This window comes from Eurytemora carolleeae, unplaced genomic scaffold, assembly GCF_000591075.1.
Source record: "Eurytemora carolleeae unplaced genomic scaffold, Eaff_2.0 scaffold767, whole genome shotgun sequence".
Taxonomy (NCBI): Eukaryota; Metazoa; Arthropoda; class Copepoda; order Calanoida; family Temoridae; genus Eurytemora; species Eurytemora carolleeae.
Window position 1 is genome coordinate 9,049 of NW_019399112.1, and position 17,418 is coordinate 26,466.

At 31.6% G+C, this 17,418-nt stretch overlaps 1 protein-coding gene across 1 annotated transcript; it reads left to right on the forward strand.

Annotated features, from left to right (window-relative positions):
- Positions 1–742: 742 nt before the first annotated feature.
- On the forward strand, positions 743–15,573 carry LOC111717710 (prosaposin). Its single transcript, XM_023493188.1, has 19 exons — positions 743–818; positions 1,990–2,081; positions 2,358–2,436; positions 3,841–3,889; positions 4,493–4,533; positions 5,392–5,466; positions 6,202–6,285; positions 6,576–6,651; positions 7,546–7,613; positions 8,604–8,662; positions 9,519–9,591; positions 10,366–10,424; positions 10,606–10,663; positions 11,221–11,304; positions 11,633–11,672; positions 11,924–12,015; positions 12,758–12,798; positions 14,805–14,886; positions 15,290–15,573. The coding sequence occupies exons 1-19, from the start codon at positions 786–788 to the stop codon at positions 15,311–15,313; spliced, it is 1,209 nt and encodes a 402-aa protein (XP_023348956.1). The 5' UTR covers positions 743–785; the 3' UTR covers positions 15,314–15,573.
- Positions 15,574–17,418: the final 1,845 nt, after the last annotated feature.

Sequence of the window (17,418 nt, forward strand, 5' to 3'; positions counted from 1 at the left end):
ATATTGGTCTCTTTTAATAATGACATTAATAAAAATAATAATATTAATATGTACAGTACTGAAAAGCCTAGTTGTGTGATCTGTGAGTATGCACTTAGAGAAATCCAACAATATCTCAAGGTTCATATTTCTTTAATCTCTTGAAGTTTAAATTCCTAAGAAAGTTTCAAGTTTCTGTTGATAAGGTTCGATAAGTAACATATAAAACTATTTCATAAAAATCTTTGTTGCAAATTTAATTACTTTTGGCTTCTTGATAATAACTTTAATTTTTTCCCCGCTTAATCGGATTTGGAAGCATTTAAACTATTATGGTGATAACTTTGAAAGTGTACAGATTACAGAGTAAGCCATTTTATAGTTTGGGCAAAATATGCAATTATAATTAAGATTGTATAAATGAAACTTTCGTAGTAATTTCAAGTGACCTTAAAGGAATTGAGTTTTTGCAACAAACTTACATTTTTTATTCCCTATATCTTTGCAACGTGATGGTATAAACCTTTGATATTTCAAAACTCAATAACTTTCAAGATGGGCCATACCAAATTCGCAGCGGTGCCCTTTAAGATCGGACAGCCCTTTAAATGGAGTCATTTAAAATCACATCAACGCTAACTTTAAAAGAATTAAAAATCAAAATATATTTTGTTATTGAAGGATGGTCAGACTGAGGAGCAAAGGGGGGATATTGTAAAGAAGGGGGGGGGATATTGTAAAGAAGCCAATTTAACTTAATAATTTTAGTTTCTGGAAAAGCAAATTGTGAAACTTGTGAGTTTGTTATGAACGAGGTGTTCTCAGTGCTCTCAGATAAAGTAATTTTCCTTTTTTTAAAACATTTTTTTACATTTCAAGTTTTAAATTTAAAAAAAATTTGTATGTAATTTTTGTTATCTTCTTCATTATTTTAAATTTCCCACAAATTAATTTTTGTTATTTTTTAACGTTTTTTATTTATCAACAAAGTATACATCTGCTAGCCATCTGCAAATGTAACTTACACCTTGGAGTTGTCTTGTCTCATTAATTTATATGTTTATAAATCGTCTTTTTTAGATCTAAAAGGCTAAAATTGGGCTTGTTGAATCTGAAATTTTACGTAGATATCAAAAATGGTCTCAATCTTGGAAATCCGATTTAAACCAGTGCTTAGGATCCGGATCCGCAAGATTTTGGCTTCCTGGATCTGGAGTCGCAAAAATATGCGGATCCACGGATCCGGATCCAAGAGAAAAATATCAACCAAAAACTGTAAAAAAAATACTCTCAAAACCAAAATATTAACTTTTCGAAAAGAGAGATAAAAATGTCTTGATCTCTGAATGGTTCATCAAGTTTTTGCATAAAAATAAGCGAAAAAAGAAGACAAATAATTTGTAACTCAAAAAAATCAGTAAATCTTAAAGAAATGATCATGACCTGGATTCAGATCCCTTTTTTTCAGTGCAGATCCAGGATCCCGATCCGGATCTGCATCCGCATCAAAATTAAATGGATCCAATAGCACTGTTACAAACAAGTCAGTCTGTAGGTCTTCATACAAAATTGTGCAAACGGAGATTATCTTTATTTTTACCAAATTTACTCACTCCAGTTGGAAACTTACGAAGTCTATAAATTGTCATTTTTTAGATCTACAAGCCTAATATTGGTCTCTTTTAGATCTACAAGCCTAATATTGGTCTCTTTTAGATCTACAAGCCTAATATTGGTCTCTTTTAGATCTACAAGCCAAATATTGGTCTCTTTTAATCGGAACTTGTACGTAGATTTTAAAAATGGTCTCAATTTCGAAAATCCGATTACAAACGAGTCTGTAATCTGTAGACCCTTATTCCTCGTTTTTTAGACACCCTGTAGTTATATGTAGATTTATATAAAGTTGTTTGTTTATTATTTATTGCTATAATGTGGTTATATTTATTGTGTAATATAGTTCTATGTATATTTATTATTCATGCATACCTTTTATTGTATTTATTGCAGGATGACCAGGAGATGGTGATCAATGTCCTAGAGAGTATTTGCTACAGACTTCCAGCAAGCATTGATCAACCATGCGAGAGATTCGTGGACAGGTAGATTAGTACTTTATATTCGTAAATTCCCAGTAAGGGCAGTTTAAATTGCACCCTGCGACCGACGAGCATATAAAACTTGTAAGCTGTTCGCAAATCTCCACATTTATGATTTGATTTGATCTGTTTTATTTGATTGATTTGACATTTAGTATATTTGATTGATTTGATCTAGCATGATAGATTGATTTCATCTAGGATATTTGATTGAATTGATCTTGCATATTTGATTGATTTTATTGGAGCATATTTGATTGATTTGACTAATTTATCTAGCTATACCCCAATGATCCTGAGCCTGATTGCCGAATCTCTAACTCCTGATGAAATCTGTTCAGCTTTAGATCTTTGCACGGTAATCTAGATAATGGTTTGTACGATATTACTGATACGACTTTGTGACCTCGTAGTTTCATTTTTTGCACGAGTATGAGATAAACATATTTATCCCCTTGCATTAGTAATTCAAAACATTTTCTTCTATACGGACTATATGTAATAATATTAAAAATTACATCTATTAAAATGTAAAATAAAAAAATTATAATATGAGCAAACCTGAGATTCTCAGGCTCCTGTGGGATATAATCGTTTTCAGATTGGTTGCGTAATGGCTGAATATGATCTGTTTTTACATACTTTTTTATACAAAGTTGCATATTTATGAATTTTCGTATAATTTTGACACAGTTTTATGTCAAATTCTCGAGAGAGGAACATCAGATAGATGTCTTATATGTATCGTTCAACGTCTGAGATTCTCAGGTTTCATCTTATACCCCCTATCATTTTTCCTTTACAGTCCCTTTAAGATCGAAAATTTTTCATTTTCAATATTACGTGCAATTTACTTTTGCTTTATGTGACCCATTTCGAGGTAAAAATATTCTTAATTTTAAAAAATATCTAAAGCCATTTTGGTCTAATTTGGGTATGCACATACAAATATATTTTAAATATTTTCGATAACAATATCAAAATTCAAAACTTGTAAATTTTTATTTCTATTTTTTATGATTTGTTTATTTTTTATTTAAAGGGAGTGTTCGCAAAAAATGAAAGGGGGTATAGACTTAATTCGATAAAAAGCGCTTTTGATCGCTTCTAATCTTATTTCTATCTGTTGCGTCTATAAGGAGAAAATTGTTAAAAACGACTAATACCGAAGAACGTAGTATCCATACAAATTCAGAAAGATGCAACATACGACTTAGACCGTAAAAAAATCAATTTAATTTCAAACAAATCATTCAGATATTACAACCTATAGTCATCGATTATCTTTCGCCACATTTGTATATATTTGATTTTTCATAATATGTTTTGATTTTATTTTTGAAATAACATTTTGCTTCCAACTTGTTTTCGAACATTCTTGGAAATTATGAAAATGTCGTCTTTATTACCAAAAATCCTCGAAACAGGAATAAATGTTTTTATAAGTAACTCTCAAATCATAACAATTAAAACATATCTAAGTCGTATGTTGCATCTTTCTGAATTTGTATGGATACTAAGATCTTCGGTATTAGTCGTTTATAACAATTTTCTCCTTATAGACGCAACAGATAGAAGTAAGATTTATTGCATTAAGCCTATACCCCCTTACATTTTTTGCGAACACTCCCTTTAAGTGAAGGGTAATTGGACATTTCGTTGATTGAACAAGGGGCGAGCGAAATCAGTGCACATTGAAAAATGGAACTAACAACCTAATTCTCTAATCAAATCCACAATCATGAAATCTTTATGTGTTTAGAGTCAAGTTGTACAAGTTGTAGAATATGAGAGGAAACTGGAAGATACTGGTAAATATTCAAAATATTCGAAATATTGTAAATATTATAGAAATTATAAATATAATAAATGTTATAAATATTATGAATATTATTAAAAAATATTATAAATATTATGATTGCATTACCTTCTAAACATTTTTGTATCGGCTAAAAGGGGGTTGAGCAGCTTTGAGAAAACCGAAAAAAAATATTTTTTTTTCAAAAGAAATTATATTTTCACAAAATTTTAGATTATCTGGCCCTTCGCGTCGCTTTTTCGTATAGGCGCAAGATAATTTAATTTGGGGAAAACAATTGATGCCATTTGTTTCCGTGCATCTATGCACATTTTTAATAAAAAGAATCTTAAAATAAATCAATGTGATTTGTCAAAATCTTGAGTACAGCCATAAGTGCACGGTAATTTTACAGTGCGCCTGTGCGCTGCACACTGTTTTGATTTGTGTTTGATTTAAGAAATTTAGTGTTCTGAGCTGAAGATATAGCTTTGCAATCATAAATTTCGATCTTGATACATTACGCCTATAATTCCTTGTGTCACCAAAATTAGCCAATTTTGAAAACATGTGTTAGCCCTGGGGAAACATTTTAAAATTATATTTATTATTTTAGGATGTGTACTCTGTGAATATGTTATATCTAATCTTGACAAGGAAAATACAGCAAAATAATTAAATAAATTTCATTCAAAGGAATTAAGTCTTTGGGGATTAAGAATTGAATCTCAAGTTTAAAGCCTACGTTGGATATAGAGATTAAGCGTTCAAAATTCATATTCAGCACAAAAGTTGCGACCTAGCTCTGTAAACTCTTCCAAAATATTATTTGCTAATCCTTCATCTGTACATTGTACAATCAGAACTGAAAACTATTGAATGGTGGATATGGGGATTAATGCTTGATCCTCTCTTTTTCTTAATATCGTGACTAACCTAATCTTGTACTTGTATCCTGAAAAGTGTATAAAATTCAACCAATCAGAACCGCGTATATGAGGCCGATAAATTTGAAATTTTGCGCGCAATTTAAGATTTTATACAGAAACGGGAGGGACTCTTTAATTAAAAGAAACCTGTTCTTGATTTTTCTTTACTTTATCCAAGAAAGGACAGGTTAAAAAGAAAATCAAAAGTGTGTCCATTGGATACTTAGATTAAGTATTCGAGATTAAGGATATCTCATTTTAAAGTTTTCAGCTCAGGTGTCTTTTCTTTGATCATTTAAACTTGAATCTGGTTAGATCATATGAGCAAAGTTTATAGTATCAAAGGTATACAGCATCAGGTTGCAAGTATAAAGTATGCACATTCCTTTTACCTTAAGTTAAGACACCTATCACAAACCTATAAGTCCAGATCTCAATCCTATTTAGAAAGTTCATCTTGGGCATTATATGTGGCTAGTAGGAAGTCCCTAAAACTCTGATTGGTTGACTGATAAATAATTAAGATTATAATTTTGTGTGAGTAATTAGTTTTATTGTTCTAATTTTGATTGCTGTTCATCATCAGATATTGGAGGATAGTACTAATAAGGCAGAGATCAAAGCAGCTTTGGATTCAGTTTGCGCAATTCTTCCTCAAACAGTAAGTTTTATGCCCAACTGAACTGTAATTTCTATGTACATGCCTGCTTCTCAATTCTGTACTCTTTAAACCTCCAATCAATATAGTAACAAACCCCATATCTTGTAAACCTGAATCTACCTGTATACATATATATATATATAATATATAAATACGTTATAATAACCTGCCCGTGTTATCGAGCAGTTTAATCTTAATCTGTACATTATACCAAAATATTGTTAGTTGAATATGCACTCTGTTTGATTACGGTCAGAGTAATATTGTTTGGTAGAGAGTATAGAGTTCTACAGCTTGGTGTGTCGATAAATACATCTTAAGAAAACCTGTGCGAGAGTTATATCTGGATTGATACATTCTCAAGAATACAGAGAGAGAGTTGTATCTGGATTATTACATACTTAAGAATACCTGTGAGGCTGAGAGAGTTTTATCTGGATTGATACATACTCAAGAATACAGAGAGAGAGAGTTGTATCTGGATTTTTACAGGCTTGAAGTACTATAAGGCATTTGTTAAACAGCTTTAAATAGAGGAATTTTGATTGAGTTTCACCTACTGTAGATGTGTGTGTTTGTTAAATTGTATGTTAGCTTCAAAATGCGTTGTGTACAGGGCCATGACTTAATCGGGGTGGGGAAACGAGCCCCCCACCCCCTCCCTATTAAAACCACTCACAGACCTGGTGGTGTCAGTATTTTTAATTTTGGAAAATTATCAAATGTTTCTTGTAGGTGAGTAAAGAGTGTACTCAGTTTGTTAACAGCTATACAGATCTTATCATCGACATGCTTACTAGCGAGATCACACCAGAAGAGGTAAAGGGGATCCCGCCTTCCAATAAACATAATAAATCAAAATTATCTCACATTTTTAAATGAGCTGCGCGATACCAAGAGGGTTTCATACCCAAAAATGTAAAAGGACGATGACATTTAAAAAGTTGTTATTGTTGCCCAAAAATTCTGCTTAATTTGCAAAAAGTTTAAAAGGCAAAAAAAATGTTGTACAATTGAAGCAAAACACTATACATAATAAAAATAGCAAACATTATTTAAAAAGTGTTGTATGTTTAATGTTCATTTCAACTTATTTCTATTGTCACTAGATCTGTAAAAACCTTGGATTATGCGGGAAGAAAGTGGAAGAACAGTATCCTGTGGTGTATACTGGAAACCCAAAAGGTAATCCCTTTTCAAAGATTTAAAAAAAGAATTCAACAAATTTGATTCTATTTAAATTAATTATTAATAGTTTATCTTTATCCCGTCCCAAAGAAATTAAATGAACAAGTTGTGGTTTAAGAATTATTAAAAAAGTAATTATTTTAATAGGACTAATAGGACGATAATCTACAAAATAAAAACATTTCAATAATTGAATTTTATTATTAACGTAATTTGCAAATATCCATGTCGTTCTTCGTTTAACATCGTTATTTCTACAATCTCTGTTGTTTTTGTTTTGGCAAAAACTAGTAATTTTCAGTCCTTCAGATCTTCTTGACTTATCTATCTATATATATAAACTTGTGAATTCTGTGTGTTTGTCTGTTTGTTTGTCCAATCATAACTCAGGAATTCCCTGGTCGATTTGTTGATTGAGAAGCTCGAGAGAGTCATTGGAATGTTCTTAGCTTGGTTTTGAAATTCTAAGTTGAGTGGGTTGGCTTTAAAAGCGAAAATTTAGTTTCCCGGGAAACTCGACCATGTGAGGGTAAACTGCGGGAATAACTATGAGTAGCCTGGGCAGCGCCGGGTTCCCAAGCTAGTAAAATAAAGTTTAATGAGAGGGAATACAAAGTTTAATTTATTAAGAGTGATTTAAAAGTTGCAAGCTCTCACGCATTCTCCTAATGTCTTCTTTAAAACTAAAAATATAATTAAATGCTTAAATTTCTAAAATGTGCCTATCCTTGGCTGCAACAAAAATAAGCAAGCCAATGTGGTAAAATCAAAGGCGTTTTGACACTTTGAAGTCGATCCAGTCTTAAAAAATGCAACTTTTTAATGCAGTCTGGATCTATTTGATGGCAGTTTATTTTTTTGAAATAATATTTAGTTATTTAATATTTGCAGATGATGTGAAAGGCCCTTATTGTTCACTATGTGAGTATGCACTGACTACTGTTGACCAAATGCTTAAGGTATATTATGTGCTTAAATATTCTGAAATAATTGCTAAAAATATGCTGAAAATATGCTGAACAATTTGCTGAAAAATTTGCTGAAAATAGGCTGAAAAATAGGCTGAAAATATGCTAAACAATTTGCTGCAAAATAGGCTGAAAATAGGCTGAAAATATGCTAAAATATGCTGAACAATTTGCTGAATAATATGCTGAAAAATATGTTCAAAAATGTGCTGAAAATTTGCTGAAAATATGCTGAAAATAGGCTGAAAATAGGCTGAAAAATAGGCTGAAAATATGCTAAAATATGCTGAGAATATGCTGAACAATTTGCTAAAAAATATGCTCAAAAATGTGCTGAAAATATGCTAAAATATGTTGAAAATAAACTGAAAAATAAGCTGAAAAATATGCTGAAAATATGCTGAAAATATGCTAAACAATTTGCTGAAAAATATGCTGAAAAATATGCTGAAAAATATGCTGAAAAATATGCTAAAATATGCTGAAATATGCTGAAAAATAAACTAAAAAATAGGCTGAAAAATATGCTGAAAAATATGCTGAAAATATGCTAAAATATTCTGAAAATATGCTGAACAATTTGCTGAAAAATATGCTGAAAATATGCTTCAATATGCTGAAAAATAAACTGAAAAATAGGCTGAAAAATATGCAGAAATATTTACTGAAAAATTACAAATATTTAATTGCAACAAACGATTGTTAATTCCTACATAAGTGACATAATAGCTTAAATGAAACAAAGCTATTCAGTGAAACTTCCTGCAAAAAAACGTAACCATGCTTGATGACAAATAGGTTCTAATAGAAAATAAACAAAACTTTAATTGAAATCAAACTACAGCAATAGGCGTAGTGATCCCTAATTATTCTGTTTTGATATTAGAAATACAAAACCAGCTAAATTAAAAAAGAGAAGATTTTTTTTCGAAATTGGATGAAATAAGAAAATTAAAATTAATATAAAAATTTAAATTTTAGGATAAACAGAATGAGGAGGAAATTGAGCAGGCTCTGGATATCGTCTGCTTCCATCTTACGTAATAATTTGACATTTTAATATTATTTTTTTTAACATTAGAGAATTATTATTAGCTTAAGTATAGTCGGATAGGTTTTTCAGCTTCTCCCGGTTTCAACAAAATTGCATAATATCGTATTCGCTTCTATTAGTTTTCCTTATTCATTTCTAGTTTTTGATAAACAATTTGAGCTTAAAACAAATTTCAACATTAGAACTTTGGTTTTTATTTTCTTTTTTGATGTTTTCTTTCTTATCTCCACCCCCTTCCCAATAAATCCCACCCTACCCGTTTCAGCTGTCAGAGACTCAAGTTACAACACCCGGCAATTCTTACTTTTTCTTAAACTTTTTCTTATCCATTTTTTGTTTAAACCTTTCTCGTTCTCCTGTGACTGTACCTTTTAAAAAACAAACTCTAGACCAACAGGGTTTCATCTTTTTTATTTATTTTTTCTATTTTTGGATCTTTTTTGAACAATGTATTTTTTCTTTTTAATTTCTTTTGTTTTAGATCTCTTTTGTTTTATTCTTTTATTCTTCTTTAAGTGTTTTTTGGTTTTGTTGTTATTTTTTCTAATTTTTGTCCTTTTTCACTCTTTTTTGTTGGGCAGTTGGCATTTTAAAATTAATTAATTTCATCAAAATGTCTTTGATAGATTTCTAAAACTTTAAAAAATACATTTTTTCCGGGCGAAAGTTTTTAACTTCAACTGGCCCATAAACCTTTCCTGACGGCCGTGGATTGTCACAAAAAAAATCGGACTCGATCGGTTCAGCCGTTTTGACGTGCATTAGATACTAATAGACAAGGAAAGTATAGATCTAGATTAATCTAAACGATTATTAACAAATCAATTTATCTATATATTTAGAGCCCCAGTACATAAACAGTGCTTGAAGATGGTTAAGCGGTATACAGAGCAGATAATTGATCTCCTTGTTAATGTAAGTATTGAGCTCATAAATCCGTAGAATAGGAGGATAATATTTACCATAAATTTCTAGAAAAGAGAGACGACAATTACAATAAAACTTGAACAGGAAGACGACATTTAAGTAATCTTTTATTGAAAATCAACTTGTCAAATGAAATAAATGAGTCTTTGTATATTGCTCAATTGCCGCGTTTCGCTGTTCCATATTGAAAATCATAACTTGAGTCCATACAGGGTTACCCACAATGGAGGATGCTTCAGAGACAACTGTACAGAATTAATACAGACTTTATTAAACAATCTTGGTTCTCTGCATCTGAAAACTAGTTCGTTTTGATTCTTTCTGTAGACATTCTTTATATTCAAGTCAAGGAAAGGGCAATTAAACCGCCTTATCTTTATATTCAAGTCAAGGAAAGGGCAATTAAACCGCCTTATCTTTATATTCAAGTCAAGGAAAGGGCAATTAAACCGCCTTATCTTTATATTCAAGTCAAGGAAAGGGCAATTAAACCGCCTTATCGTAATTTTTAACAAGTTTTAGATTACTAAATTTATCCTTTGTGGGTAATCCTGTATAACGAAAATGTTTTTAAAAATGCAATAACTTTAAATCCAGAATTGTGAGCAATTTACTAGCTATGGATAGATTTAACACCTCTCTTAAACTATGGTATAAATAGAAGAAGTTGACCCGACCAGACTAGTTCAACTACTTCTCAACGGATTTCTACCTCTGAACACATTTAATTTTATGATAACCTAGTACAATAACCGTTTTCAGGACTACACACCTTCCATGATTTGCTCGGAGATTTCTCTATGTGTAAACTCAGAGATTAGGAATACTTCAAATTAAACAAAAACAGACAAATTTTGCTTAAAAATAACATAATAAAGTAATGGACACAAAAGGTTTAAACCTAATAATTTTAATTTTACCAGATTTTCGTTTAGCAACAAGATATTTTTTTAGTTTTAAATACTTTTTTGTGTTAAAATTTGAAATTTACTCCTACAATAGTTCTAATGATATAACAGACCTGGATTATCAAGTCAGCTATGATCCTAAACCTAGCCAGGTACCATACAGTATACATCCCATACCGTACAAGAGACATCCTCCCCCCCCCCCCCCCCCCCACCTCAACTCCTGCCCAACATTTATCAAAGTTAAGAATTAGGGTTAAATCTTTTATTCAAAAACCATTAAACACATGTTATAGAGTGGGAAACGCAGAAAGGTAAAAAATGGAACAAAAAATCGTTTTTTGAAATGGTATTAGATTTTGGTATTAGTCTGAATACCTAAAAACGCTCAGTCTATACACATTGCAGATCAATATTATTATTATGTAACGGTGTTTACCATATTCATCATTATTATTAGTAAAATAATTGTTTCATTATAGTTTTTTCATTTTTTTTTGTTGTTTTCGTCAAAATTATATATTATCTTCATTTTCATGATTTTTAACGCTATCCAATTTATAGAACTATCATAAGCAAAGGGCCTTTATGCATATAAAAATAGAAAATTTTACATGGCTCAAAAACGACTTCATGCGTTTTGCAGACTTATGTAAATTAGTTCACGCATTTCCAATTTAAAGTGAACTTAACATTAACCTAAATTTAGGATAAAGATGTTGGTTGTGTGATGTGTGAGTTTGCTATGCAAGTTATCGACGAACATTTGGACGATGAACCAACCATTGAACAGGTAAACAGACTCTTCAATCTTGGTGTGCTCTATGGTTCCTAACCCTATCCCTAAATTTGTCTGATAAAGATTAAAAAAATATGAGATCTATAACTGTAATCGTTAGAACCTGCAAGGGTTTGAAGAAAATCTCCGAAATACATATTTTATTTTTGCATGTTATGATTTTTTCTCCAAGATATGTTGATTTTTGCATGATATTTATATTATAACAACTGTTGAAACATTGAGATATCAATTTTATTTAAGTTTGACAAATCAAAGCAGTAGACGTTCTTTTGGCTTCCCAAATCGTTGAATTTAAAAAAAATAGACATACGTATTTCAGATTGAGAGAACCGTTCAATTCCTGTGCAGCTATCTTCCAGGTAGTATCATAACACTGCTTGTAGATCGTACACTGTATTTGAAGTTACCCGCATTTTGAATAGAGGGAAAATGTCGTCTTCTAAAATCTGTCAAGTTTCGTTTTATAAAAGGTATCTTCAAAGGAATTTGAGATACACGTTATTAAAAGAATGAAAGAGTCATATATCTAAGTCTTGTTAACAAGAAATTTATTTATTAAGATGTCATTTTTAACTTCTTTCATAATCTTTATTATATTTATATTTTATAGGAAGCATTGCAGATATTTGTGAACAATTCATTGATAACAATGGACAGAAGATAATCGAGGGATTGGTTTCTGAAGAGTTGAGCCCTAAACAGGTATTAGAGAGAAACTAATAAATAGATTGGTTTCTAAAGAGTTGAGCCCTAAACAGGTATTAGAGAGAAACTAATAAATAGATTGGTTTCTAAAGAGTTGAGCCCTAAACAGGTATTAGAGAGAAACTAAAAAATAGATTGGTTTCTGAGGAATTGAGCCCCAAACTGGTATTATAGAGAAACTAATAAATAGATTGGTTTCTAAAGAGGTGAGCCCCAAACAGGTATTAGAGAGAAACTAATAAACAGATTGGTTTCTAAAGAGTTGAGCCCCAAACAGGTACATTTAAAACTATTCAAACACTGTCATGTTTCGTGGGACGCCCTATATCCGAGAAGTTTAACACTGAACAGGTGAAAACCCAGTCCTAACCAAGTGTTAAAACGAAACCAATAATTTGATCGGTGGTTCACAATCTGAGACATTATAATGATCACCCTCAAGCTTTCGGTGTATTCTGCATTACTCTAACCGAAGATATAGAAGCGTTTAGTAGAGAGTGCTATATATATATTTATATTTATAAATAACGTCATGTGACTCAAAATTTAAGTTTTGTTAACGGTTTAAAACAATTTCTTTTCACAAAAACATCAGTTAATAATAGAAAAAATAAATTGAACTTTTTTTACGATTATTACCGTTTTTATGCAATACAAGGATTCACACAGCAACATTCTGTACAGTATACAGTCTACACTGTACATTGTACAATGCCTTTATAATTTATATGGTATTCAGGTGTGTACTGTACAGCTGAATCTGTGTCCCGTAGTTGCAAGGTAATATTTACTCTTCTACTCTTCTACTCTTCTACTCTTCTACTCTTCTACTCTTCTACTCTTCTACTCTTCTACTCTTCTACTCTTCTACTCGTCTACTCTTCTACTCTTCTACTCTTCTACTCTTCTACTCTTCTACTCTTCTACTCTTCTACTCTTATTTTCTTCCACTCTTCTACTCTTTTACTCTTCCACTTTTCTACTCTTCTACTCTTCTACTCTTCTACTCTTCTACTCTTCTTCTCTTCTACTCTTCTACTCTTCTACTCTTTATTAGAGAAAACCGTGAACTATGCTGAAGCAATTTGTTTCAGAACTAAACTAAAGTTGTCTGTTTGTGAACTATACTGACGATATCTGTTTCTGAACTATACTGAAGATATCTGTTTCAGAACTAAACTAAAGTTGTCTGTTTGTGAACTATACTGACGATATCTGTTTCTGAACTATACTGACGATATCTGTTTCTGAACTATACTGAAGATATCTGTTTCTGAAATATACTAAAGTTGTCTGTTTGTGAACTATACTGACGATATCTGTTTCTAAAATATACTAAAGTTATCTGTTTCTGAACTATACCAAAGATATCTGTTTCTGAACTATACTAAAGTTATCTGTTTCTGAACTATACTGAAGATATCTGTTTCTGAACTATTCTGAAGTTATCTGTTTCTGAACTATTCTGAAGATATCTGTTTGTCTGCCTGCCTTGATAAAAGCCTAGAAAAATAAACACTTTTGATTTTGCGACACATCCGGGGGTTAGCAGAGTGGGGGGGTGGCAGTGGTTGCAGTGAGGAGAGGGGAAGAAATAATGGGGGTGGGTTGAAATGAATGAATGGAGAGTTGAATGGATTTCGGGAGAGGGTGAAGTTTGTATTTAATATGGGGGAGGGTGCTATGAACTCGAAAAAAGGGGGTAGAGACTTTGGAATATGACGGGAGGGGGGTGGGGGAACGTAGAGTGAACGGAGAGCGCGAGGGAGGAAGTAAAGCGTCAAAATAATCATATCCATCTCTTTCCACCTTACCGAGTACTCTGAAATAATTCTACTCCAGGCAACCAGAATGGAAAACTTGAATTCTAAATGAATGCAATTAATGTAATGTTATTAACCTGGAGTAATCCAAAACACATGTTTATATAATTATAAAGTCATCATTTAATTTCAACTTTTCTATATTGTGAAAGCTGTATTTTTGCTTATATATATATATATATTACCCATGTTTATTGACTGAACTCTTCCACTCTTCCACTCTTCCACTCTTCTACTCTTCCACTCTTTTACTCTTCTACTCTTCTACTCTTATGCTCTTTCGATCTTCTACTCTTCTACTCTTCCACTCTTCTACTCTTCTACTCTTCCACTCTTCCACTCTTCCACTCTTCTACTCTTCTACTCTTCTGCTCCTCCACTCTTCCACTCTTCTCCTCTTCTACTCTTATACTTTTCTACTCTTCTACTCTTCTACTCTTCTACTCCTCTACTCTTCTACTCTTCTACTCTTCCACTCTTCTACTCTTATGCTCTTTCGATCTTCTACTCTTCTACTCTTCTACTCTTCTACTCTTCTACTTCTCTACTCTTCTTCTCTTCTTCTCTTCTTCTCTTCTTCTCTTCTACTTTTCTACTCTGCACTTGTGTTCTAAAACTACCCTGACTTAAATTTAAAAATATTTAGATTGGTAAGAACAATTTTATGAAAGTTTAAAAAATGCAAGTAAACGAATCGGATCGTTTTTTTAAAACTTTTGCCCAAGGCATTATACTGTAAAACTTATTGGCGATATACTTAAAGTAAATATATATAAGAACGTACAGAAAACTTACTTTATAAACATTTTTCAAACAATTTTTCAGCAAATATTCTTGAATATTTTTTATCACATTTTTTTAGGCCTAAAATCCGAAAATTTTCAACATTTTGTCGAAAACATCGAAATTATTCCTGTCTTTTTTACTCACCCTGTATATATATAAATATATTCTATTGTACAGGCAAGCCTGTAATTTTGGCCCTGAGCTGTGGTGTGCTACACCTTTCCATGCCAGGCTATGTAATGCGGAGGAATACTGTCAGGTATAATCAATCAACTAATCAATCAATCAATCGAATAATCTATTTTTCATTAAATCAATTTTATTAATCAAATAATTGATAAATTGATAAACCAGTAAATGAATTTTATTAATCAAATATTTGATATATTAATAAACCAGTAAATCAATTTTATTAATCAAATGATTGATACATTGATAAACCGCACTGTATTTCCACCTACTAAAACTTTAAACCCTCAAACCTATCCCTGAATCAAAAATCCTACCAACAAATTTGAATTGAAGGATTTATTTAATAAGTATTAAATAAATTAATTGAACAAGGGAGAAAAATAGTAAAATATGTTTGCCAGTAGTTTTTTCTTGGTCAAAATTTTAATTTTGATTTTATTATGAAAAATTTATTTTAATTTTGTTTTCAGGCGCTGTCTACGATTAAGAATTGAACATTTGCCAATATGGAATATGCGTGAATTCTGTATATTATCAACGACGATATTCATTATTGATATCTCAATCTAAAGTTAAATCATTAAAGGGAATATGTGCACAAAATTGAGAGGCACTTAGAATATTCCTAATTTCTTGATCACATAAATCTCTCTTTTAATTTAAGGAAAGTCGGTCACTATGAAGAATACAAAATATAAAAATGTAATTGACTGTTTCCTGATTATATAATAATCAAATAAATTTTGATATTTAATACACATTCTTAAAAGAGAAGACGAGAGAACCATAGTTTAGAGAAATGAGTGAAAAACCCTATTAGTCACTTTCTTTTCCCATCTACTTTCCTACAGCAGAGGATACTGCCAATAGAAATACAAGAAGAATTTGACATTTTAGAGAGCAAATAAACAATCTAGTTCAGTACAAATATTAAAAAGGTTTAAAACAAAACTTTATCTTTAAAAGCAAGGAAAAAATCCTCTCAATCCTGAAAGCTGAAGAAGCTAAGACAGCAAAGGAGGATTATTAGGGTTTCCACCTAAAAGTGGCAATCGTTTCGCGTAAAAGAATGCAAATAAAGTGCACATACTTAACCCTATTCCTGCTGGGGGGGGGGGGTCAATTTGACCCCCCCCCCTGTAGTTTGTTTTACATAACTCAAAAAGTGTTGGTCTGAGGCTGTTGAAATTTTCTGACTTTTCTTACATACCCAAAGCCCTCCCTTAAGGCCTAAAACCGGGCTTTAATACTAACTGCCCGAGTCCTCAGGCACACTGCCTGAATGACTGCTTTTGCCTGTAACAAACTAAATCTTTGTTTTGACCCCCTTTCACTTGTCAGATTTTGATAAGATTTAGCTTTTTGGAAAGGAATTGCACAAGTTTTGCGAAAAAAAAATTGCAAATTTATAATTTTATCTTATAATTATGCAAGGTTGTAATGCAAGGAAACTTAATTGCTGTCGCGTATACTCTGCGTAGTGCGTACATATTGAAACCATTTAAAATTCAGTGATGGTGATGGACCAAACCTCTGTAGAGTAAAAAAGTAGATGTTAGTTCCACATTTATTGAAACCAGTTCTCTCTGGGCGGAATTTGTAAACAAAAATAGATGAATCAGTGTTCGTTTAGTATCCGAGGAGGTTAAAAGCATTCAATTTTAATAGTTTTGATAATTCACATAATAGTTTCCTATGACCAGAATATTTCATTGACTTTTTATGTAAAAGATGGATCCCATGTCAGGCTTCGACATCCGTCTTGTGTTTACATTTCTGCCCAGAGACAGTACACTGCATTACAAAAGATGCGTACACTTCTGAAATATCTATCCTTGTATTACATCCTTGTAAATATGTAGAGGACCATTAGTAAATACGTCGCACTGATCCTTTAAAAGATATATTTTCAGAAATCCCCCCCCCCCCCCAAGTACTTTCATATACAGATTGGCCTGTGGAAGTGAAGTATGGCCTGTACAATTAGCAAAGGATTAGCGTACATCATCACTCTATATACTATAACCTCGTTGAATCTTACCCATTAACTCGTTAATTGATTAGTTGGGATTTGAGTTAAAAATATGAATCATTAAATGGAATTAAACTTCCTAGCGAGCAAAAATGCTATTATTTATAAGAGAAGACGACATTTGCTTTCAATATTTATTATACCAAACAAAGTGCGTAGATTTTCCGATGCCGCATCTTTATATAGAGAGTCTTTGGATGGAGTAAACTATTGGAGAATTTATCTTAACTAGTTGTTCCATCCAGTTCTGTTTGGTGGTTATATTTATTATTGATGGTTGTTGAAGAAACCCCTTTAAAGAACATATGTGTTAAACTGTTTAAAATGTAAACAAAGCCAGAGTATCATGAGTTGACACAATAATCCGATTCTAACAATCAAACTTAATGAAACAATGCTCACTCGACACCACATGTTTTACAGTGTGATACTCGGTATAAGAGAACGAAATTCAAGCCTAATCCTTTTCTATATATTTCATATTTGTCAAGCAATTTGTCCACGAATTTTTTTCAAAATCAATTCGCGATTTATATCAGTAAGACCGATGTTGACCAGTCTCCTCCA